Genomic DNA, 27,319 nt, shown 5'->3' with positions numbered 1-27,319 from the left:
TTCTTTTTTTTTTGGATCGCGGAGGATTTACTGAACATCTTGTCTCCTCTTCACAATTTAGCCTTTTTTTTTGTTTTACACAAGTACTGTATCTGGAAATCAAATCCACGCAGATTTTGCATGTCAGGTTCAACTCTAGTGAACTTTGACCATCTTGAGAGTGCTGAACTTTGACTGATGATTAATGTATCAAATGAAATCAAATCTGTTCATTGTCATTTTTACCATGAATTTCTGTCAGGCATAATAAAAGTATCGTTTTTCCAGGGATCAAGGTACAAGGTCATGACATAAATAACACAAATAACCCTGGGACACGTAAACACCAGTAAAATAAATAACACTGTAATGGCTTGTAGCTTGTTAGCCTTGTTGCACCACTCACTTTTATTGAACCCCCCCCCCCCCCCCCCGTTGGAGAATGAATGTTTCATGGTTTTAAGACAGTTTATGAGACAGGAGTTGATGGTGCAAATACATCTCACAATTAAACTGAACTTAGTGTCCCACTAGCAACCGAGCTTATTGTCCCATTAGCTTGCTGTCAGTTAGCAAGCTAACGGATAATCAATAATAGCTTCTTTGCCCCTCTTCAATAACTCTTTTTTGAAGGAAAGGATGTGCAATCCAGACACAAGTCTTCTCTCTACTGCTGGTGCAGAGTAAACAGAGAGACGCTAACCAAAGGCTTAAAATGCTTTACTGATTGATTTAAAATTTGATCGACTTATTGTAGAAGATCTGTTCTACTCAAATCAAATTGAGTAGTTTGGTATTCGTTAAGAAATATCCACCCAAGATGTTTCTACTCTTCTGAGCACGTGACAAACACAGGCCTTTTTCTCCGTAAACACACTGAGTTGTCACAGCAGGAGAAGCACAGGTGGAAATGATAAACATGAACGACTGATCAGTTTCATGTGTTTCACTGAGTCAGCGAATGCAGCATCCCATAACTAACAAAACTAAATCTAATGCCGTCATCGTTATTAGCCTTATTAACCACATGTAACATTTTCCTGCTTTGACATATAAAGTATCTGCTGTGAGAAAGACATTAGATCACTGCTTTTACAATGCTGCGCTGCTCGGAAGAGGTAAAATGTGGACGGAGCTTTCACAAAAAAATTTATTTTCTCCCACATTTACCAGCTCTTACCCTTCAGTGTGATAAAGACAAAGCCTCCATAACTATCTGTCAGTTAATCACAGCACAGGTCCTGGAGAACGTTGGCAGGAACACAAGTAAAATGAGTATAGACAGATTAAACATCATGTTCGATAATGATGAGCAGAAGATGTATGCAAATCTGACATTAAGATTAAATTGAAAACATGCTTTCCTTTTGTGATTTTTATGCTTTTACCTTTAAATTTGGAGCCAGATTTAAATTTTGTCACAGTGGATCCTTCCCAATGTCTTTGTTGTGTGACACAGGTTGCAAACTAGATACATCTAAACCCAAACTCACTCACTTTTAATTCTTTGTACTTCTGTAAACTTTCGATCCAGTCCACCGGGAGCGCCCGTGTGGTCCAAGAGGTGCAGAATTTGACGCGTCAACAATCTCAACATATCAGCTTCACAGTAAAATGCACTGAGGAAATCCAACCACGTTTCCTTACCAATCAAAAGAGGGTTTTTCTCCACAGTCGAAGGCATCCTGCAGCTCTTTGACCAGGTTGGCCTGTCCGGGCAGCCTGAATAGACCTTCTTCCTGAAGGCCCCACTGCCGAATGAAATCCACACACTGCTCTACCAGCATAGGGGCGAGCTTGTTCCCAAACCGGCGTTCATACCGCACCGTCTCCTCCAGCTTCTGACCAAAGATCCCTGAAACACAAGACAAAAACACTTAATACTGGTACAAGATTGATAAATAGCAATGGCTACAACAAATCAGCATCGGGCGATTCTGTTTTCACTCCATATTTGAACATTTATTCATAACGACCAAGCTTTTATTTTGACACAAACTGTAGAACAGTCACATCTCAATGGGAGAATAAGCTCTTAACACAGTGACTTCAACACAGCAAAGATGTATATAATGTGGTTCTTTACAGCTAATTAGTTGTATTTTTTCTTTTGAAATATTCATACTGTTTAATGTCCTACATTCTTTAACTTTCTCTCCCAAAGTGAAAGGGGCTTTTTTTTTAAGGAATTACAAAAGAGAAAAAAAGCATTAGCATACCATCTACAGCTCGAGGCACATCAAAGGGAGCAGTTAAATCGATTGAAAAAGATTTATGATAAGGTCGGCCAGACAGTCCAAGCAAAAAATATGTACACCCACAAAGCCTTAGTCTGATGATCAAATCTCTAACTTCCTGCTGAGCAACTCTCGCCTTTTGTCTGAGGCAGTCGCTGTAAAAAAAAAAAAAAAAAAAAAAAGGGGAGGGGGCTGATTTCCATTTGTAGCTGTCTCATGTGGACGCAACACAAGAGGGGATTAAGGCAGCCTTCCTGAGAGATTTGGATCTGCATACTTTTCCGGTCTCTAGATACAGACAGAGGCTACCCACACACATGCACACACGTGGTACAACAAGGTACCGCACGGTGACTGAATTCGACTGAGCTTACCGGGATCCTCGTGCTCTTGACAACATTTGACACAGCATGCGACAGCTTAAAAACAACTGGTGCTAAATATGAACATTACACAATATTTGATCAATTCAGAATGTGGCTTCCCTGGTAAAGAAATGCAAATGCTTCAACACGGCTTCATTAAAAGAGCCAGACTTAAACTAACACATGTTTGTATCAGTTGTTGTCACACTCACCCCTCTTGACACTGACACACCTTGTAAGCTTCCGGAAGAAATGCCTATTAATAAATTTGTGATAAGATAACATAGCAGAGGTGCAGAATTTAAAGCGCCTGCATTCTGGCATTTTCCAAGAACCAGCCTCAGTTTTTTTTTCTTTTTTTGCAGTTATGACAGAAAGCAGATAATCAATGCAGAAATGAAAGAGATGCATGGGTTGGATAGCAGGTCAAACTGTCCTCATTTCCATCTCTGAGTAAATCATCTCTCATTTGAAAACAAGCTGCTCAGAAGTGAACAGCGGAGTCTTGCGTTCTCTTCTTTCTCCTCTGGGTCAGTCACTTTGGGGACGTTTCCAATTCGATCTTTACAGCAACCCAAATAAGACAAAACAGTAAACAGTCACAAATTCCCAAGAAACGTTTGAAGCTGTGTATCCATTTTCCAAATCTTAGATGGATCAGAGTGAAATGCAGATAAGTCGAGCCGCGCCGCAGAGTGAAGACGGATGAATATCCTCACACACATGTTGAAAAGAGCATCAGAGAACAAACGAGAAAAAAGTGACTGAATGAAAACGAGGTCATCCCTCCAGACGTTCTGGTCATGAGTTTAGGAATGTTTTCCCGGGTCACATGTGTAAGTGTTGTGTGTGAACCGGCTTATACACTGGCTGTGCATGTGTTTATATGCGTGTTTGCGGCTCCCACTTGGACTGGGTCGTACCACAAACCACAGAGGCTTTGGCACATGCTGTGAGAGTGAGACCTCCACTCTGCAGGCGCTCAACAGGTTCCTTCAGCACTCACACACACACATAGAGAGAGAGCTCCAGACACAACACAGACTATTCCTTTCTAAATTTCCTTGTCTTTGCTTCTTCTTCTGTGGTACAGTTGGATGAACGTTCCTTAAATAATTCCTTGCTTTGCTTAATGTTAAGATAAAACATTCATAGCGAACTACAGCGGAGCAAAACAACCTTAGCTGTTTTAGTGTGTCTCAAACTATACACTGACACAGAAAAAACCTATGCTGTGTATCTCAAGCAAGAATAATAAGTTCTCCACCAGAGCACACTAGAAGAAGACGAGATCACTGCTATTTTGGAGATGAGAACAGACAGAACAAATATTAATATTAAACCATGCAACCTGGAAAGCCATTGGATCATGAGATATCTTGCAAAATATGACAAATTCTTCACAGTAGTGCAGACAGATGTTATTCATGGTAAATAACTCTGACGTTAAATTTACCAGAACACAATCAAAGTGAAGCCCAGGGGCTTAAGGGTGTATAAATATTTGCAGGGAGATCATTCTGATCATGACATATTTATAGACAACTACTGAATATGAAATCCACTGGGCTCATTTTCATCTTCCTAAAAGCTTGCTATCACTTTGAAATCATGAAACACGACATAATTAGAAATGGGAATTACTCAGTTCAGTTCAACCAGCGTGATATCGCAGCTCTAAGGAACAGAGTGTTTCAATTTGGGACTCAGAGGCAGAATATATATCGCAGGTAAACACCATCTAACCTCAAGTATCACTCACTCAACACGAGTTTGACAAACCTTGATATTATGCTAAAGAACTTTTCTACTCTACTTTAAGGCTCATATTAGCTCTGATTCAATTCAGCTCATGTCTGGTTTACACATGTCCAATCCATAACTAAATAACATTTAACCATCACATACTTTTAGCTTTGCTTTTTTCACTTCTTAAACTAAATTAAATGGTTTGGGAGCGAGACTGAAACGGATACAACACATGCCAAAGAGAGAAGACTGTGTACAGAAGGTTTTCTCCAAACTGACAAAAAAATGTGTCTCTGGTTGGTTGAGCTGATGTGTGGAAATTATTATCATGACCTCTGCCATTACTGAATTTCACTGCACCCCAATTATTAGACAAAAAATGAATGAAACAGTCTGGGAATTCTCAATCTAAGCTGTAAAATGCGTGACCTTCATAATAAAACAAACTCAAATGGGGCACTGCAGTGTTTTAATTTCGAGTTTAAATTTGCCTTTTTAATTTCTTACACAGTATCAATCCAACAGCAACAACAGTCAAAGCGCTTCAATTTAAAATGTCAGCTCTTTCCCAAGTTACAGATAAACAAGCTGGTAATTACCATGAAATAAATCTCCAAAGATCCAGATGGAGAGGCCACAGCTGCACATTTCTCAAAGGTCTGGCTTCAAGCTCTCCCCTGTCCAACTGTTTGTACAAGAAGGCCTGTAATTAATTCAGCATCATGGCATTCAGCGCCACATTACAGCAAACATGACAGCAAACTGTTAGGGGCTCCAAGCTCTTGTGTGGGTCACACACAGGGGCTTGGCTTTGGGAGCTCCCTCCCTGTCTGTCACTCTCTGAACAGAATCCCACTTCAGGGCCAATCAGGGCTCAGATGGTCTCTGCTGCTACTGCAAAATGTGAAAGGCTGGAATATGAGAGTGTGTGTGTGTGTGTGTGTGTGTGTGTGTGTGTGTGTGTGTGTGTGTGTGTGTGTGTGTGTGTGTGTGCTCTTCATATATGTGTGTGTGAGACAGAGAAAGCCAGGCTCCGCTCCAACGTGGAGCCACCTTTCTTGTGGCATCTTTGACAAATGGCTCGTCCTTTTCAAGAGCAGTCAACTGCAATAGACATCAAACTCCCTGCACTGAAAACAGAGGGGCCAGCTCTGCCTCATCTATTCACTGTGTCACCCAGAGCTGCCTCAACTGCCCGTCCGCTCACAAATGCCGCACTTGTGCCCTGCTCGTACACAATGTAGGCCAATGTCTGCCAGCACGGTCAATAACAAGCCACAGCGGCGCAGCGGGGGATTCAGCGATCAACACACTGATGCCACCGAAGTCAGGAACAACGTCATGAGAACAATTACAACATCATGCACCTCAGCTATGAATCACTGTTTATTTGACGATGACTACATCGCCATTGTTTGAAGGTTTATTTGAAACACGTAATTGATTTTACCACATTAATTTCCTTTGTTTATTAGCATGTAGAGGCAGGATGGGAAGCAAAAACAAACATGGAGGACGATGACATGCAACATGAGAGAGGAGTTTCAAGGATACTGGTTTTAAAAGAGGAAGGAAATGTTCAAACGACTAAACCTGTCTGTGCATTATGAAGTCAGGTATTGTGGTGATGCAGCCGGCGTGTGGCAGGACACTGCCATGTGGAATGAAACTTGGAGGAAGAAAAAAAAGAGGCAACCTGTTGCTTTACCTGCCAACAAACTCTTTCTTATATCAACTATTTCTTATAGTCCTCTATTTAAAGAAGTAAAACCTGTGATATGTAATCACAGTAGTACAGAAAGGTAATGTACACATGCATTTTTGGCTTTATTGTCTATAAATGCAGCATTGTACCTGCTCATTTTTTACTGTGGACCACACTTATTATAGGTCACACTATTGTCACTGTGCGCAAGGCAACTTAAGTTTGTGCTTTTAGTCTTTAGTTAAAGGGCCTATTTGTAAGTTTTCTCTTCTGCCGAAGAGTGGTGATTGTCGATTGAGCGCCTTACAATACGCCCTCTGAGCAGCACTGCGTCTGGTTGCGGTTGTGTGTATACTGACCTCCACCAAAAGGTGCCCAGATGACCCTGCGGATTGTCTTCACCCAATCCTCCATGTCATTCTGGGTGCTGGCCATAAGAAGGTAGGTCTCATGGTTGGCTGTCATCCGCTCTCTGTCTCCCCCTGTTCACATGATGGAGAGAGAAACAGAGATGATTAATACATCCTCTACATAATGAAGTCTCCCTAGTGGCCAAAATCTTGCTGGGAAACAAACCGTCTTCCACATGAGAGAATTGTAGAGCGTTCTGCCCATCTGATTACTTCAAATTAAAACAAGATTTATGGGACTGAAAAACATTTTAAAAAGTTAAAGATTCCCTCTAGACCTAATTTCCAGACATGCTTGGGATAATAGTTTGGGTAACCTCAATATAAAATTCTTGATATTACATCTGCTCCTGCTCCCTCATAAAAGATGTTTAAAAAATCCACATTCTGTGAATATGCAAATGTTCATTTCAAAAGTTTAACAACTAAACACAAGATATTTTGTATGAGCACTGGAGGCTTCCGGTTTCCACATTACACTTGTATTTGTGTAAATTGCATATTGGACCACAGTCAGCTCCGGCACTAGTTGTGAGGTCACAAAATCATGATTGTATGAAAATGCCATGAACTCAAGAGATGAGGTGAGCACAGACTTTACTCCTTTAGATAAATGTGAAAACCGCCTTCTAGTGTCAAACTCTGCACATACATCACTCTGCACAGTGAAAGTCAAACACCCAGGTGAAGTAACAATAAGTAAAACTCATTTCTGAGTGGAGGGGAACTTTAAATGTCCTTACATGACATGATAATTTACTTGAACCTAACCTAACCTGAAGTCTCTTAAAATATGGCAATTTTGGACACACACACACGCACACAAGCATACACACACACATGCACACACACACTGCCCTTTTAACTCACCCGCAGTAATAAATCAAAGAAATGTTTATATCTCAGGGCAGGAGTGTATGTTCCATTAGAGGCAGGCTCTGTATCCTGATTTCACTTGTGGATAATGGCCACGAGCACTCTGCCGTCATGTGATACCGGACAGATTGGAGTGGACCTGTTTCACATAACGAATCTGGTTGCAGCGATTGCTATGACAACAGAACCATTTGCACAGCTCCGCTTCAGCTTTAGTGGGATGAAACAAACAAACAGCGACTGATGGCATTTCACAGGGACGCACCTGCTCTATTATGGGAAGAGATGAGCTATTAACAGACAACCGGTGTGTCACACAATGGTTGAATTATTCATGACTTTGATCATGAATGGATCCCGCTCCATTGATTGTCGCCAAGGATGAGATCTGCGTGTTGCATACAAATACTATTTATAGACAGCAGAAAATGAGGGGCAGGTTAAAGGCTCAGGTTCACCACTAGGAGCCGAAAGGACTTGAAATTTACTATTGAGTGAATATTCTCACTGGAACGGGTCTGTAAAACAAACCAAAAGAGAAGTGAAGTTAGAGCCACTATAATGGGATGTTGCCATGGACACTTAGTAGGTTACATATGCACAATTATCCATATTTCTCATTGTGTAATTAATTCAATATCTTTTAATTGTTTCCATCTCTCAGCACTCGGTGCTGTCAACAAACGATTCAAATTTAAGGTCACTGTTATCGGTGTTGCTATTATGAATTGGAGAACTGATTTACATCTTTGATTATGTGCAATTAAAGTGAATTAACCCCTAAATTTTACAAGAAGCACAGTTTGGAATAACAATGAATAAGTAGTAGGATGACAGCTGTATGGTTGTGGTGTGTCAGAGAGGTGGAGTGAGATTGATGCTCTGTGTCAGTCTTGATGAGATCTCATTAGCAGGCAGCAGATGCCAGTGTTTGCCCTGTGTGGCACTCAGCATGTCCACAGAGTGTTATCCACTGAAAGCTCCCTTCACAAACACAGGCGGTGCAAACTCTGTGACAATAATGGACCTAAGCACAGCTGCATGTTTCGATCTCACATAAAATACAATATATCTCTTCCAGAAATGAGGTTTCAGATGAGGAGTCATTGTAAGGTTTAGCTGGAGCGTCTGCAGATATGCAGGGTCATGTCACTGATTCTTTTCCCATAAAACAATGCCACTTCCTCATCAGCAATAAGTGCTGTACTGTGTGAGTCAGTGATTTAGTGACGTGTATGTGTAGCTGTTTGTTTGTGTCTGCAAGTTTACATATGAGGCAACTTGTTTGTTTGTCTTATTGGCTGAAGATGAGGAGTTTCAACATCAAGTGTTCTTCAGAATCACTGATATTACTCTGTGCTAACCTCAACATGTTCCTTTATTGGTCAGTATCATAATAATAAAGCTAGAGCTGAAATGATTAATCAGTTAGTTGACTGACACAAAATTAATTTGTAACAAATCTCTGGTTCTGGTTGATGAATATCTTTGGGTTTCTGACTGTTGTGTAAGCAAAACAATGCATTTGAAGATGGAAACTTGGGCATTGTAAAATTGTAACAGGAACATTTTCACCATTCTTTTGACATTTTATAGACTTTGAAGATGGTTAATTGAGAAATGATCAGCAGATTATTGGATAATTAAGATAATCAGCAGCCGCAGCGTTTATCCATTATCAATTTGAGTTTTTTTTTTAAATTAACAGAGAAATGTCATTTGCTGTTTATGAGTTTGAAAAGTCACAGGTTGCACAGTGTTTAGGTCTAACAGATGAATGTTGCTTATGTGGTTATAAATAAAATATCATTACAACAGTACAGCACCAATCATCCATTCAAGCATTATCCATCCATCCATTAAACCACATTGAGCCTGGAGTAACTGTGAAAGTGGATTATTCATGGCTGAAATTCAACTCTCATATTAAAGATACTGGAGTTTTCACCTTTATCTTGATAAGCGGAAATCAAGTCCTTCATTTTAACGGTAGCCTAGTTTCCTCTGTCCCTGATCCAGTGATTAGTCACTACCCGCTATTGACTTCCTCTCAGAGCCATTAATTACACCTCACATGGAGTAGACACAATCGATTAACTTTATCAATCACACCCACATCTTTAGCCGTGAACGTGCAGGGCAACGTTTGTATCGACAATAAACTTATCACATCATCTCCATGAATATCTGGACGTGTGCTACTTTGTCCATTCATGACAAAAACATAGAAGCTTCAGCTCATGGATTCAAATCCACGATGTCATGTCATGTTTCCCCTTCCTGTGGCGCGCAGCGGATTCATGGTGTTTGTCAACAAAACAGCAACGAAGCGAAGCACTCACCGGTAAATGTGCAGCTCACTTGCCTACTCGCACATGTGAGTGATTCTCAAGCCGGTGTGAAAGCTCCGTCTCTCCAAAACCCTCGAAACAGCGCTTCACGTTTTGATTATTAACCCCAAATCCTTGTTCTGTGACGAGCTCCACACATCCGCTGATAAAATAACCGATTTAATCCAAAGAGGAAGAGAATATCGATCTGTTGGTGTGTCCACTGAGACCGTGAGTGACGGCCAGGGCCGGTCCAAGCTTTTTTGGAGTGCGAAGCAAAAAGCCCCCAGACCCACCCCAACAGAAGGCTTTACAGGGGTAGTTATATAAAGGCTACAGACATTTAAAAGGTAAGACTGACATTATTCTATATTTTTATGACTAAAATCTACAATGTGTTGTCACTACATTCATATTTCACTACCTAGGCTACATTGCTTGTGTTCATCATAATAATATAACATACAGTCCAACGGTTTGGCTGATTGATTAGATTTTAATAGTTTGTGGATAATAATGGAGAAATACACTATCAAACTTTAGGTACACAGTTCTGTTAGTTTTGTTTATTTTGGTCTTTTCTTTTGCCTTTTTTTTTTTTTTTTACTACAAAACTAATCTGTACAGTCTCCTTACTGTACAACGTGCATATGAATGCATCTTGAATATTTAGATTATGTAAATCACTGACAAACATGACCAAAAACAAACAGAAAACAAAAGAAGTGATCAATGTAATACTTAAGAAAAACATGCATACTTGAATAGATAAAGGGAAATAACGATGACAAGTTCATATTAATTAGAGAAGCTGCCTCTTTAGCCACAACTAACATCTCAGGTTACCATGTCCCAGCAGGTGCAGGATATTTTTGCAGTGATTTATTAGACTGTGGGTGTCTGAAAATACACTTTGTTGTGCTTTTTGCATAATTTCCAGTGTTGGTCCAAATCTGCTCAGGAAAAAAATCTAATACGAACATAATGCAAAATAACAAATCATTAACCTGTTTGTCATCTGGCTCTGAGATGGGTCAGTGGACCTGCTTTCAGTGCAAAAACTACTGTCTCTGTCTCACAACAAGACAAAATAGGCACATTAATCTTTAATCTTTAATCTTTAATCTTTAATCTTTAATCTTAATCTTTAATTACTCTAATTCTTGTATCAAGAAAATGATTTTCCATACAATTCTCAGAATGCTTTCTATGACCTGCCCTAGTGTATTTGTTCAGAAAGCTCAATTACACTGTTGGTCAAAATGTCATGTTACTGAACCCTGATCAATCTGATTCTCTGTGTTGACCTCTGAAGTGGATCTGTCAGAGGGATTCCACAGTGACACCAATTAGTCATACTGGCCCATTTGGCATGCAAAGGTTTTTCAGTCACCGGCATCCCCACCCTGTCAGCATTGTTCCTGTTATTTGTCATGCAAATGATTTGTGATTCCCTGCTGTCCCTGGGAATGCTTCTGCCCACATTTAAGATGAATCAGCCTTTAATGCACAGCCTCTGTTTCCATTACTTGCAGGGGCAAGAGGCAGCATTTCCTCTAGGAAACAAACGGTTGTGAAGCTGTTAAACAAGCATGCAACAGGATTATACAGCATACCATGGCCATTACAACAGACTCCTGTTCCTCCTGCCATTTCCTGTTGATGCTCAACTTTCTTCCACAGTGGCTGAGTCTGCCACTTGGTTTATAAAGACGGGTGAAATGTCAAACACACTTAGCACACGGACGATTTCCTGGTGAAAACCTTGAAAACTATCATTACAAGACCTCTGAGGGAGCTCCTCCTCAGATTTCTCTATGACTGAGGAACACATTTGGAAAGCCTTCTCTAGCCCTTATGAATATTTTTATAGTATAAATATTAATGTTATGGGTGTATAGTGACAGAATACCCCTGGCACATTGCCTGTAATGGAGGAAAAAGCAGTAGGATGGACGACCATTCTCAGGCTGTTTGAAACACAGACTTGAACAATAAGCCAAGTCCAGAGTTGTGGGACTATAATACGTCATAAACTAACAATACACGTAGGCTGACAGCAAAATAATACTGGCTGTCTTTGTGTGTAGACAGTAAGTTTTGTTGTCTGGGAGAGGTTGCTTGCCTTGCTGAGGAACAAGGAGTTACTGGCACCAGAAGCATCACTTTGTGCCCAAGAGCTTAATTTCTCAAGCAAAGGGGTTGGACTCAAATCTAGAAGCTGCACGTTATCAGTTTGGCTGTTGACTGCTCCACGCATGGATGAATAGTGTCCCATTTGCATTATTATGTAAGTCAATAGAAAAGTTGTAGTGCAAACTTGTTTGGACAATCATGTTTGGCTCATTCACAAACACCCAGCATTTCCAGATAATGCTGCATTGTGTTCTGACCACAGACATGTAAAGGTCAATCAGTGACTTGACTCCACTATCAGATAAATAGATAATCAGAGAAAACTGAAGCCACATCCCTGTGAAGAATAAATATTAGCTTTTCAAGCCCCTGTCTGCAGCTTTCATAGCCATCAAGATTTAGAAAGAAAGATAAAAAAACATTAAGCTCAACTATCATCTTGTCGCCTGTGGGTAAATTCTCCCCATCCGTTTTTAAATAAAATGACTGGAGGCTGCCTTTTGACAGATTCTCTACTAGCTGTGGTTAAGCTGCCTGGAAGTATTACTCTCCACCACATAATTCTTAGACTACTTATGGTGTGACTGGCACCGCAACCCCCCCCCCCCCAATCATCGCCTCTTAAATGAGACCAATCCTAGCAGGAGTTAAGCGGCGGAGACAGACAAGGAATCTTAACTTATAGCACGACTGTACCTGAGGAGACAACCGTGGCAGCTGTAGCAATTCCCCTGATTCACTACACTTCAACGCAACCACTCCCAAAGTTTTATAAACTCAGTGGTGAACAATTGTCAGCAGCACAGTGGCATGCAGACTGGTACTTCAGAGCACAGCTTGTATTAAATAAGGCACACAGATCAGGATTCTGTCTTCACAGTCTGATTTAGACTTCAAACGAGAATAAAAGTTCAGAGAAAGAGAAAATTCCACACCCTTTTACTTTTCAAATGACAATATTCTCTGCAGCGGAGCATATATTAAAATAACAACTTAGTTTAGACTGGTTTCATCCACTTACATACAAGAAAAATTGTGCTCCAGCTGCATATTATTACAACAATAACCACAAACTGTGGTTTAAACAGGCCAAATAGCACTAAACAAAGGAAAGACATTAACCACATATATGCTATTTCATTACAGAAAATATATTAATAACACGCTTCTGAGTAGCTAATTGCATATCTACAAATAAAACTCCAACACATCGCTGACAACCTCTCACTGATAGCTCTCTCATTATTTATAGTTTCCCTCTGTGTGTGTCATAATTACCGCCTCAGTGCAGACAGCTAGAACTGTTCATTCTGGTTGTGACCAGTGGGTCTTAATAAGTGGCCAAACCCAGCTGCACACTAGTCTTTAACTAATGGCTCAAAACAGGTGGGAGACAACAAAGGATCCCACTGTGCTGTAATTGCTCACAAATACCTGGAGCCCCGATACACTTCACTCTGACCCGTACCTCTGTGAGTAACTCCTGTAAGACAAGAGGAGCGTCCATTCTACATCATGTACTGTACTGATCATAGGATCAATGATTGGATTTTGTGTAGATAAAGAGTACTTATCTTTTACCACGGACTGAATTAATATTAACATTAGTTTTGGGATATTTTGGGAAATGCTACACTACCACTCTCATGTCTGTCTGTTGAATATAAACTACAGCCAGGAACCAATTATCGTAGCTCAGCACAAACACTCCAGGAAGTCCAGCACAACCCCCCTTAAAAGAGCCCCGTTAAAAGAACTTTTTATCTTTAATTTTAACACTCTTTTGTACGGATTAAACAAACACAATATAACATGTTAATTCGTGAGCTTTAGTGGCGCAAGTAGCAGGAGTTTTGTCCCAGTAGACAGAGCCAGGCTAGCTGTTTTCCTGTACCTCCAGTGTAAATGCTAGGCTAAGCTTACTGTCTCCTAGCTGTAGCTTTACAATAAACAAACTGACATGAAAATGATATTGATCTTCTCTTCTGATTCTCGGCCAGAAAGCAAATAAGTACATTTTCCCAAAATGTAAAACTATTCCTTTAATGTGGTGATTTTCATTCTAGGAGCAACACAGGACTGAAAACTTGAAAAAATATGGTGTCTTGTACCTTCAAAGCAGTCTAGCAGTTTGACTATATGACAAAATATTCAGTATTCTCAACAGTGGAATACATTTTGTGGGAGACTTGTGAGAAAGTTAAGTTCTTCCAGACTCTGATTATGCTGCTTGCCAAGTGGAGGAAGCAGCTGCTGCTGGCCCAGAAAACAATGCGGACACTGTAACTACCTTAGCTTTAAATGACCAGAAATATGTGTCATAATTCTCCCAGTGTGTGTGTGTGTGTGTGTGTGTGTGTGTGTGTGTGTGTGTGTGTGTGTGTGTGAGTGTATGTGTGTGTGTGTGTGAGTGTGTGTGTGTATATGTAGGTATATACAATGGGATATTACCTGACTACATCAGTATCAGTTCTCTGTCTTGTCTGCAAGAGTCCTCTTGTTTGCATGCAAGCAGGGGCAAGTTGAGATTCAATATTGTGTCTAATGATAGTCTTCTCAGAAGTCCACACATCATAAATACCTCCAGCAGAACAGGAAGTCACTTGCTGAACGACACTACACTGCAAAATGTTTGTTCCTTCATACGGAAGGATGGTGAGGATTAAAAGTGGAAAGGAAAACTACCAATATTTCATTTTTTATCTTTGCAAATGATGGCACCCTTATACACATAGAGTCTGTTTGATTCATGGGTGATATCACCTCCAGATGATCTAATCCCCCTGCAAAGTGCAGCTGTTACAGCAAAGACGTCTGTAGTAAATACATCCATTATATTGCAGTAGAGAGACGGTGCATATAAAGCTATCATCAGGCTCAAAACAGCAGTATTATAATACACCTATTATTGTTACCTTGATGTGACGATAGTAAGTCAGATAATCCATACTGCGGTAAACTATGAATCGCCTGATGAACCACCTCCATGCCTCTCCCACACTCCTGTCTCTGGCAGTCCAGAAAAGAGGCTTCCTGAGTGGGTTGCAAAGTCCTGGCTACCTGGGTTAACTTGAGGACGGGAGTTCCTGAGTGGAGGAGTTGCTCTGCCAGTTTTTGGCCTGACTCAGAATGAGTGAGTGAGCACAGCTGAGAGGGTGTGAAAGAGAAAGGGAAGGAGGGGAGGGAGGTGAGGTTTGAAGAGGGGGTTGGGGAGTACACACACACACACACTCACACATACTTCTCTTAAGCACTGTAGTGGGAACAATAGGCAGATCTCTCTGAAGGCTTGACACAGGGCATGACCCCATAAGCAAACATGGAATCTCCCATTCACACTGCTATGCTTTTTTAACATCTGCAACCACAAACTGTTTAGAGCAGAATAATGTAATGAAACTGACCTTTGACATGTGAAGTCAAATGAGCCGTATTATGACAATATACACAATACAGAGCGTGCACAATACAACATTACTACTATTATTAATATTATCACACTGTTAAATTTTATTAGTTAAATTTTTAGTATTGTAATATTTTTTTGTATTTTTGTTTCACATGAGCAAATATAACTGATTTGTTTGAACTGTCAAACTGTTTATATAGACTTTGGTAAGTAAACCTCTTACAAAGTTAAAGCGATGACAATAGTGATTAAGTAAATAGATAAAAAAATTAATGTTTGACTGACAGCAATTAAATGAATTACTAATACTACTAAATGGTCACTCAGTTACTTGAAAACATAATCAATAGCTCAATCAATAATAAAAATAGTTGTTAGTTGCAGCTCTACATGACAATAAAGTCCCATGGTTGATGATATGAAAATGTCAAAAGCTGAGATGATTAGTTGATCAGTCAACTGATTGACAGAGAATGAATAAATCAACAACTACTTTGATAATCAAATAATCATTTCAGGGATTTTTCTGGATCAAACCTCTAAAATTTGGAGTTTTATATTTAGATATTTTTTATATATTTATATATTATCTCTATTATATATATATATATATATTAGTTTTATATCATTGAAACTGTAATATATTCTGAGTTTTGAGCTGTTGGTCAGTAATGGTGATGTGATCTTGGTATATGACAGTTTATTCCTACCTCCTTCTTATCATGGTGGTTCATAATAATAAATGATAATCAAAATGATAACACATCGCTCTCTTTCTTGTCCAAAAAGCTTAAACTCTCTTTACAACTTGTACTTTTATCACACTGCACAAACCCCTGGTGTATAGCTCCTCTCTATGTGGCTATATCTTCCTCTGTATCTATAATGAGACTCCTGTTTCACCCCTGGTAAGGTATCGATGGCTAATTCTCTTCCTGGTGTCATGGTGGTCCTTGCCTGTCAATAGACATAATATGAAGGGAGACACCACAACATTAGCCTCCACCGGAGTCCCCAAAGACATTGTCTGGTAGAGAACACAGACTCCATAGAGTTCCTATGGCTATCCATTACCATCTGATGCTGCCTGAGCAAAAAAGTGAATAGGAGTGGGGGAGGTCAAAGGGGACAAGACTTGCTTGGCTCTATTGTCCGTCTACAGGCGCCCATAGGGAAGAAGGTAATCATGGCACCAAAAAATGGAGAATAATGGCCACATCAACTCCTCTTTGGTGCTGGAAGGCAAACATGATATCTTGTAGGTTCTGCAGCTACAAGGTTAGCCACAATAATGCTGGAAGTCAGTGTGGTGAGGCAATGGTGATAAACTTTTATATCTCCAAAAATTATTCTGGATAAAGACAAGTGATTCAGTCAATACATACTCACTCCTCTGTTTTCACACAGGATGAAAAGGGAGTGGACTGCACTGGTTGACTTGTATGAGTGAACGGAGTTTTAATGAGTCGTCATGAGGACAGTCAGGGAAGCACCGGGTCAGTCCGTTCAGGGAGGTCACGGTGCTGTCGAAGAGCCAAGTATCTCTGTTCTGATTTGATGCCAACTAAATAAAGAGCTATGTCTCTGTGTCCTGCCAAGGCTGCTGTAAATATACCATTATATAAGGGGAATCGATTTCAACTTTAGGAAATGGAAACAGGACTCAGACTTGATTTAAAGTCCCAAGTGTGTGTTGGAAAATATGCTGACATGATAATTAAGACTGATAGAGGTACAGTAACAGAGAGTTGTACAGCCTTCCCTGGAACACTTGTGGCATGTTTTATCTCTACAACCATTTTCAAACAATGCATTCTTCTTCTTTTTCTTCTTCTTCTAATGTAACTCTAGTGTAATAAAAGGATACATCATTTTAATTATGATGGATTATACACTGTTTCTTAAGGTTGTTTCATGTTTCTTTAAGTTGGTGTTCATACTTCACTGAAATGTAAACTATTGGCTGCCTTCAGGGCAGGAAATTTGAATCAAACAACTGAAAATAAACAATTTTTGCTTTGAAAAATGCCAGTAAGGAGTTTAAAGTATATGTGATTTGTAGTAAAAGAACAAACACATAAAAAGGAAACAATGGAATTTTACTTTAACTAGGTATTTACAGTGAACAAGGCCAGAACTGACAACTGTAAAGCTCTAAGCCATTGGAACGAAACCACAAATATTCTGTTCAACCCATTTATCTCTGTGGTGTCTTGCAGTATAATGTGAGATTAAATCTAGACTAATTCCAAACATCTTTAAACTACGCATAACTAACATAAAATACCAAAATCCTTACGAGTGAACCATTTAGACTACTGACATCCTCTCTGACTACCGACTGGAGGATTAATGTCCCGTTAAAAAGTTAGGGGTGTTGAGTTTTGGTGAGGGCTGGCAGCTGCTGTCACTTGAACACTTGCACGCAATGGTGGGAGGCTGAAACATTACATCAGTGATACAAGCAGACTGATACTTTAGAGGAAGCTTCTGGAAAGGTGCAATACATACAGATCCAAGAGAAAAAGCTCATGTGGTTCCACAGTAGCAGCTCTCTTAAGTCAACCTGACTCTAGTTTTTGATGCACTTTTAGCCATGGCATCCTCAACACATTGTTAGCCCTGCAGGCATGCAGCTGGCCGCCAAAGTTGTTTGACGTTGATATTTGGTTGAATATCGGGTACCAAATATCAATGTCTGGGCGGCGTTGTGATTCAGTGTTGACATGACATTGATATTTTGTTGGTTTAATGTCGTGTTGTAACTAACACAACACCATAAAAATACCAACATTGTAGTTGTGAGCAAAACCAAACGTCTGCTAAACGTCACAATGTCAATTAGTCAATATTGGGTTTAGACTTCAACCCGATTTTCATTTCCAACCCTAATTTAATGTCTGTACAATGTTAGTCCAACGTCTTTCTGATGTAGCATTGATGTAGAGCTGGACCATAAATCAATTTTATCGATTAATTCGAATTTATGGTTTAGGACTATGTTCAAAAATGAAAATCGAATTTCAGTTTGACTTGGGTTAATTATGGTACGGAACCGCCACCGCTTCACTGAGCTTCCGTTGTTTAAAGTAACGCGAGATTTCACAAATGAAATATCAACATGGCAGCATTTGTTAATAAGTGAGGAGGTCGTTCCCCCCCCAAAGAATGCAGTGTCCGTTATCGGGCAAACCACTGTCCGTTGTAAAGTTTGCCAAAAGTCTCTGGCAACTAAAAGCAACAGGACGACTAATTTATTTTAGCGTCTCAAACAGAGGCACGAAGCTGAGTTGGAGAAGTGTATGGCACTGCGAGTTGAACAAGACAGCGGCAGCCCCAAAACACCTGCTCAAAAGCAGGTAACACTAGCGGAGTGCGTTGGGCTCGTGGAACCTCTGGGAAGACCGACACGTCTGCGTGACTACAGACAGCGGCACGGACATGATCAAAGCTCTGAGACTTGATGAGTGGACCAACCTCCAGTGCTTTGGACGCAAACTACACAACCCACCAGTAAGTGTTTAAATGACAAGGAATAATTGCATTTTGAACAGTGCTTTAAAAATAAGTTTATTGCTTGATAGAGTTAAAAAAAAATAAAATAAAAAAATGGGTTAATATCGTAAATTGGGGGTGGTGTGAAAAAATCTGATTTTTATTTTTAGGCCATATCGTTCAGCTCTACATTGACGTCTGTCATGCAGCCCAACTACTTATACTCTCTGTCTGCAGTTTGTTTGACAGGATGAGTGTGCTGTGTATGCACGTTCAGTGTGTCTGTGTGAAACATGTAGGCATCCTTACGGTTATGTAAACATATCTCACTATGACAGATCACCAATTCCACAAGTGTATCATGCACTCGTGGACGTGACACTGTAAATCTGTAAGGCCTGCATGCCAGGAATTCATACTTGGTGTACACTCTGCAAACCAAGAAAAATGATCTCCCACCATGTTTATCCAATATTTGTTTCGATTTAGATACAGGATGTCGTCAGTGCTAAGCCACACACACACACATACACACACACACATATACACACACATACACACACAAATACAGATAAGGAAGCTACTGCTAAAATGATTTCTAGAAGGAGAATGTTTCACTGTGAAAAGTGTGAGATTTACGTCAAAATGTTTGGTTGTTTCCTGCAGGATAAATTGTCTTTCACATAGATAAAGATAAAGAAAAAAACATCCAGTTGCAATTATGTTGGAAGGAACAGATGTAGACAAACATCCTGGCACTTGGAGAAGGGAGTGAACCTCCCTTTATCCACACCAGAGAATGAAACAAGGAGTGGACTTGACAAAGTGCCTGTTGCTCCACTCACTAATACCTTCTAATATCACCTTTCAGCACTGATGAGGGCTTCAGGGCAGATGCACACCTGCACTCCCCACAGCAAAATTGGTAGGTAGTGTCAGCCTGGACTTTGGGAAAAGCCCTTTGAACCTTTCAGGCAGGGTTATAGGAACCTGACTTTTGGTTTATTGTGACTAATGGAGGCAGAGCAGCTTGTTGTTTGTTCCACTGAGAACCAAAGAGAACTGTTAGCAAAGGAGGATGCACGATCAGAGATAAAGCCTGAGTTTGAATTTAGGCGAGTAAACTCTAGATGAGGTGTCAGTGAAGATCTTTGGCCTGAGAGATGCAACAAAAATATGAAGAGGAAAAATCCTCACAGCTGGGTTTTAAGAATAATGCCTCTTATGATTTTCACTCACCTGAAGTAATTTCATTATAAAATTAATTCAGTCCTGTTATGTGTCATCGAAGCATTAATCAGCGTTTTCATTTGCTAGATTGCTTGAGGAGATTGACGGACCTGTCAGAGGTTAACGTTATTGTGATAGAAAGTAGAGATAAATCTCACATTCATCAATCATCACGCTGCACAGTCCTTTCCCACCACTTCATATTTCCACTTAGTGACTGATGAGGTAGAACAGTGACATATTTTTTCTGCTCCCAGGGCAGAAAGATCTGTGTCACTATACAATAGTAGTCATGGTTGGGGTCTATGCCAGTTATTTTTGATGCTTGGTTCTGCACACACGGCCAAGCTCAGAGGCTGAAACTTCCTCTTGACTCGCTGGTCAATTATTTGAACAGCCAGCGGACAGCGTCCATCAGCTTCGGCAAGATAAGCGTGTTTTCATTTTGGCCATCGCAGCAGCCCTGTCTGCGTTGCCGCTCCACATCCTCGTTGTTTTCTCTGACAAATCTGGCCAAAGCACTGTGGGCCTGAGAGGGCTGCAGTGCAGGGGGAGAGCAGGGAAGCTGGGTCAAAGAAAAAGATTGGTGGTGATCTGAGCGGAGAGACAGACAAATGCTGACGATGAGGTCGGCTCTTTGTGTGTTTGAGCGTTGCAGTGTTGAACTTTTGCTGATGTTGTTTGGTCAGTTCTCTCAGTTCAAACCTGTGCTATGACGTTAAAATAAAGCTTTCATCATCGTTACTGATACTCCTATTGAGTTATCACACATGCTTGTCATGTTTAGTTTATTGTTCTGCCTATAAAAGATCAGTAAATAACGACATCTTCAGATTTCTTGCTTTGCTTTGTCCAACTAACAGTCCCAAACCCAAAGGTATTCAGTATACTACCACAGAAGACAATAAAAAGTGGCAAATTCCCTAATATGAGATTCTAGAACCAGCAAATGTTGGTTATACTTTGATCAAAGTATAATTATGTGTTGAATTTGTTCTTACACTAATTTTCATGAACATACGTCCACGACATCCTTCACAGTTTTCTGTTTTTGATTAGCACAACTACATTAAATTGGCTCATTTGACAGTTATGCCCACTTATTGGATTATCAATCAGATTTCTTGGCTGGTCAGTCAGCACTCGCTGTCTCCGCAGGCAAGCAATTACAAAGATGTGTTGACTTTTGACTCCAAAAAAAAAGGTATTTTTCAGAGACTAAGTTGTTGCTCATTCACTAGTTTGGATGTACTTCCTATCACAGGGACTCGTTTTGTGCCTGGTTTTCCTCTTCACCTCCGACACCAATTCCTGAACCCCCCCCCCCACAACAGTCTGTGTAATGTTGCCTGCTTCCTCTACCATCTGTTGGTTCACATTTTCGCACGAGAACATCTTTACCAGGATGGATTTACAGGCAGGCTGGGAGCTATGAATTCAAGAGTCTGCTCTGTTATCTGCCTCAAGCAGCCAAGCAAAGTGAAATTTGATCCAGCTATGAGAATGCTCTTTCGCTAAGCATGATTTCTCTTCCTCTGGCAAGATTTTTTTAAAGCTACATATCTAGTTCAGCCACACCTGGGTGGCATTTAAACTACATATATGGTTTAAAGGCTTATGTTAATATACAAGTTATTCTAATGGCTCTGGTGATTAAATCCTCAGCACATTATTAGTGTGGTGTTAGATTTACAGAAGTAGAGAAGTATATGACAAAAATATTATTTTATTATATTCATTTATTTATATAGTATTGCTTAATATTATCATTTCATCAATCATTTCAGCAAACAATATTCACAAAGGGGTTAAAGAGGGTACTTGTAAGTTTACTCTGCTGCTGAATGAGGTTTCTTGCCAGGAGTTAGTGGTGGTGATTGTCGCTTGACAAGAGCTTCACCATTGTTGTCTTTATAATACAAAAGGTTATATTACGGCCCATGAGCAGTGCTAAGTCTTCACGGCAGAGTGGAGACAACAGTGAGTTGCTATTGGAAAGTGACGAGATGAGCCGAGGTTAGCTGGTTAGCATGCTAACTTTGTTAGAAGAAAAGACGTGATAAAGACTAGAGTTAACATTGGCATTGTTTTCCACGACCGGTGACAGCTCTTGGCGAATAAAGGAATAAAGTTTGACGCTGAACTCGCAATGTTTATTCTAGACTGCTAACAGGTGTTATTGCTAACGCTGGCTATGTAGCAATAGCAAAGCTTACAAATAACTCCTTTAGGGCTGAGCATACTGTCTGGTTTTATGTTGCATTTAGTTTTTGGTAGGAGATAACAGCATCTCTCCTGAATGTAAATCAAACTCTAGTGTATAAAGTGTGCTGCCATGCTAGCAGCTCTGTAAAGCTGTACTAGGCACTGTGGTGCTTTAAATGCTAACGCGAGCATGCTAACATGCAGACAAAATGCAGAGTACAGCTGATGCTAATGAGAATGTCATTACTTTTGAAGGTATTGCGTCAAAAGCCATACTTTAAACAAATTGAAATTTCACCCTGAGCCACTAAAGCTAGTAGGATTCATCTTCTGGGGATCGTCAATGTCTATACAGAATTTCATGGCAGTTGATCATATAGTTGCTGAGATATTTCATCCTGGACCAAACTGGTGGACTGACTAACAAACCAACATAGAGCAATGCAGCTAGCATGGTTAAAAACTTTTTTCGGCTTCTGAAGGCAGATATGCCAGAGAAAGTTTGAGAACCGCTGTTTTAGATATCGGTATAGTGGACAAATACTGAGGAGGCTGCAGTGATGTCCCCACAGGAAAATCAGGAATTCAACCATCATAAACCGCTCATCTGATATCACAGCTGCAATAAACATAAGCTATGAACTGTAACTTGTAAAACACCCATCTGCTGACATGATGAATGAACAGCGTATGGAGGAAAGACTTTCTCACTGAGAACAGAGGATAATTTGCAGTTCATCTGTAAGTAGCTTTCTGCCTTAAATTTAAAATGAGTAAAGCTGTCTAGAAGTCCATCCACCCCTTCCTTCAGTTGTAACTGAAACTAAAACAGTGCGAAGTCTAAGAATATCTCTGCCATCGTAATAAAACAGTCCAAACCGCATGCAAATGTGTTAGTATTCATTACTGTTATGTAAAGACACAGACCTGGGTTGGAGTTAAGATCCATGGGGTGCAGAGGAAGATGTGCCCCCTTCTCTGCTGAAGGGTGAGGGAGCAAAAGCCACACTGTTGCTGCTGACCGCTGGCCCCCCAGTGCCACTTCCTCATCTGTTCTTGTTCTGTGCCACAGATAGATTTATCTCCTTCTGTCCCTGCTAAATCCCACACCACTGCTCTTACTACTGTCCTTCCAACTCTCCACCTCCTTCCTTTGTTTCTCCTCCACCTCATATAACTCTTTCGCCTAAAAACTTCATTTTTTGTTAAGTCAATGGCAGGTCAATGTGACACACCAATCAGCAGCACATAGGCGAGGTCAGGCTAAGGCTAGTCTGTCTGCCTCTCAGGAAGCCTTTCCTCTACATGTACTTCTGTCAGAGGAGCTGAAAGAGCAGAGGAAGCATTTCTAAGACACACACGAAAGCAGTGCAGGAGAGAGCGGCCGAATGAAACTGAGTGAGACAGCAAGCCGACGGCAAGATGGTGTGTCCGCTTGTCTCTGAGGGAAGTAGTGTGAGGGGTGGGGTGGGAGCTGGTGGGTGGAGCCGTGGGTGGGTGGGTGGAGATGGGGGGTGGTCGGGGGTATCGTAAATCAAGCACAGTGGGCACTCAGCCAAATGACTCATCCAGAGCGCTCTATAAATACAGCCGTGCAGGGTCGGCGAGGCTGCTGCTACCACTGGCCAAGAAACCCTGAGACACTGGGGTTTCTCTCTCTCGGAGGAAGGTCTTTAATAACCCTCCTTATCGTTTTTCAGTCTCACTCAGACTTATAGGCGAACCACACATCATTGGCTTCCATTAAATGGCAGAGAGCGCCCCTTTGAACCGAGCCTCGGAGGGTGATTAAACTTAAAACCAACGCTACCTGTTGGATTTTACTCAGAGGGGAAAAAAATGTAGTGGGGAGACATCTAAATATTTATCCAGAGACAAATCAGTTTACATACCATTGGTTTGAACATTCAAGTCAAGTGTCCCTATCAGACAAACATACTGTAGTAGTCCAGCAGCAACTTCACTGGATGCCAAAATGTGCCCTCACTGAGACCTGGCCAACTTGATACATTTGGGGGCAGGGGTTGTGGAAGGGGGTTAGAGTGGGAGGCTGATGGCGGAGATTGGTATGTGACATGTCACATACCGATCCCCTCAATAAGGCTGTTATGTAAGCATCTGAGCTTCCTGTCCTGTCCCGCTCTGTGTCCTGAGACTTGGCCTGTTTGCAGGCCTCAGTGCATTTCCTCCACAGGATCTCACTGCTGCAGACTCTCGCACACGCAGGAATAATGACGCATGGACACAAGAACGGAAGAAGAAGCACTACTACTACTAGAGCATAGATGACAATGAGGCGGATATTTCAAACAACATCTACCACATAGAGGAGGTATGCAGCTTATTGTTTGGACATACTAGATTCCCTATCCTCCTGCGTTTTGTCACGTACCTTTTATGAATCAGCAAGTCGACATTTTGTAACATACAATGGTAAATTGCGTAAAAGTTTCTGGCTTTAGGTTCAATAACCTATGTAACATTTGTCGTCCTTCACAACTCTGACACAACCATTTACCAGCAAAAGCTGCTAGTTTATCATCTTTTCATTATATGACAGTGTTGTTGGAGCTAATGGAGGATACTTCATTAAATGAAACTTCTCTCCTGTGCAATAGAAAAAAGTGTAGCGGGCAACATTGCATGTCCACTCATCCTACACCTTATCTTTGTGTTGATATTGCAGCTGCCTTTTTCCATTTAGTGCTTGATCAATCATGGCTTGATGAAAAATGGGCTTCATCATCCACTGTGCAGTTTGAGTTGTTATGTGGTCTCCCATGGGCTATGGTCTCATCGCACATTGTGTCGTTACAGAAAAACATAAGAACTGTGACCACTGATCAGACTGCTGATGAACATGAAAAACCATCAATCATTATTCATGTGTTGTTTTGAAAGCTGCAACCTCAAAACATACTTGTTTTGTTAACTGGCTGTTGTGGTTTTACAGAGGATTACCACTCTAAAGCCAGCAGCTGGTTAGCTTAGCTTAGCATAAAGACTGGAAACAGCTGTGGTCTTATACTATTTGTAGGCTGGGACACTTGGCAGTCTGCTACGACTTGCAAGGCGAGGGTCACGTGACCTACAGAGATCGCCTGAGGCGTAGGCTGTAGGCTAGTTCTTCAGTAGCCTTGCTAGCTTGTCAGCTGCAAACTTAGAGGTGTTAGCCATCACTCACATGGTTCCATGGCACACTGTAATTAATAATCGACATTTTCCACAAACTGCACATTCCACTCGTCACTGAAATAAATACTCTCCAGACCTTCTGCCTTAAGCAGTCTGTGAAAGTCCCATACAGTGGCTGGGGCACCCTTGAGAGTCCAATGCTCCCTTTAACAAACCATTATTAGAATGTAAACACTTCTGTCTGAGTGTACAATGACCAAACACCACAGTGCTCTCCCACAGCACCTCTTGCAAGATACTGTGGGTCAGTGACCTTTTCCTAATCCACAAAGCACATATAGTCAGCACCAGCAAAATACTCTTTCAACAATCTGTGAAAGGGTAAAAAATGTTCCCTCTGCTTTAAGAACCAACAGGAGCCTGCATTGTTACTTTAAAATCCATTTGACAGTCAGCCAGAGTTTCCTTTCCAGCACCTTGTCACAGGTTTTCAGCAGAAGGGAGTTTGAGTTGTCTGCGATCTGTTTGTGCACACAACCCCCAAAATGTTCTGCTGCCAATACAGTGGAGCTGCTCCTAAATTCCATGTAACACTCAAGTGTCTTTTCAGTCATGGCACCCCGCCATTAACCAGACAGATTTCATTCATGCCCACTGCCTTGAAATTGTCTCAGCAACCTCTGTGAAGGAAAGTTTCTCAGACCCCAAAATTTTCCTCCTTTCTCCTCTGGATAAAGGACAGTCCACTGGGCTTTGTTTTTGCTGCTTCTTACATCTTCCAGCTATTTCCCCACTGCGTTTCCGTCTCTGAATGTTTTTCCAGAACTTCATCAAGAATTTAATATCATCCACCATTGCCTCTATTTTCTGCTCCCCGCCCAAGTTTCTGCTTGGGCCTGGCCTGAAAATAACATTTAGAGTAAGGACCTGGATCCAGAGGGCATCCTTTTCACTGGCAGCAGATTTTAAGCTACACCCACCAATTATTCTTTAAGCATATTTCTAATTAGTCGCCTTCATGGTGAAGGTACTGAACAGGCAGGATGGTGATAGGCAATTTGGTTGTCATCATGCTCTGTCTTTATTTCAAAATTAAATAATTTGTTTTTAATGATGTGGGTGACGTGTGAATTTGTGTAGAAGCTGTTAATCACTTGTGTTGCTGCCCATAATGAACTATGTTGTAAACCTGTGCCATGAAACCATGAAAATTACTGTCGACAAAGAGATTCTACATTCATGCTAGCAGCTCTGTGGGGCTATACTTGTGCACAGTGGGGCTGTGTCTGAAATCCCCTTTCTATATACAGGAGTGCTCTACATTTATTGTCTGCCATTTTATTTGCTTCACAATGGAGCAAAAGACAACAAACAAACAAAAACAACATAATGCCATGACAGTTCGCAAAGTTTGTAGCATTCATCCTGTGGGGACAACGAAAGTCTGTACAATAAATTCACAGCAATACATGCAATAACTGTTGAAATATTTCAGTCTGGACAAAAGAGATGGAATGACATCTCTAGAGCCATGCTGCTAGCATAGATAAACAATGTATTCCTTTAAATGACTCAGTGGAAACAGAGACATATTGTATGTTTACTGTAAAGTTACAGTAAACATAATGTGTTTAGTCTAGTTGAACAGAGTTCTCTCATATCAGACTACAGATGCTTCATAATTTCAGACTTTGTGCCTTAGCACTGAGCTCCAGATGAACTGTCACAGTTTCAAACACAAACATCCTCCCCTGAGATCCTCCCTGGGGAAAATGTTCCTAATGAAGTCAGTGGGTAGCTCTGAACAACGCTCCTTTCTATGGTGGATGTTGCATTGGAGGTGGCTGGGTTTGGAATATTAAGGAAAATTAAACTTGGCTGATGTCATCACCTAATTCAATATGAAAAACCTCTGTGTTGCATCAGTTTGGAAAAGAAAGTGCCATTGTTTTTACTGAAAGTGACAAAAAGTGACAGCAATCTACAAGCTGTTTTTTTCCCATAACATTAGATCCAACATTTAACTGTAGCCCAGAAATATTTGGAGCTCACTTCATG

At 40.8% G+C, this 27,319-nt stretch overlaps 1 protein-coding gene across 1 annotated transcript in view; it reads right to left on the bottom strand.

The window, feature by feature from the left end:
- arhgap24 (Rho GTPase activating protein 24) overlaps positions 1-27,319 on the bottom strand; it is a 67,293-nt gene that overhangs the window by 6,371 nt on the left and 33,603 nt on the right. The window contains exons 4-5 of the mRNA XM_022762880.1: positions 6,395-6,517; positions 1,627-1,834 (exon numbers count right to left, since the gene is read on the bottom strand). Coding sequence (XP_022618601.1) covers positions 1,627-1,834; positions 6,395-6,517 — 331 coding nt within the window. The remainder of the gene's footprint in view (positions 1-1,626; positions 1,835-6,394; positions 6,518-27,319) is intronic.

The sequence above is a fragment of the Seriola dumerili genome, unplaced genomic scaffold, assembly GCF_002260705.1.
Source record: "Seriola dumerili isolate Sdu_G_001 unplaced genomic scaffold, Sdu_1.0 BDQW01000450.1, whole genome shotgun sequence".
NCBI classification, from domain to species: Eukaryota; Metazoa; Chordata; class Actinopteri; order Carangiformes; family Carangidae; genus Seriola; species Seriola dumerili.
Note: the sequence above shows the minus strand (reverse complement) of the source record. Positions and strands in the feature narration are given on the sequence as shown.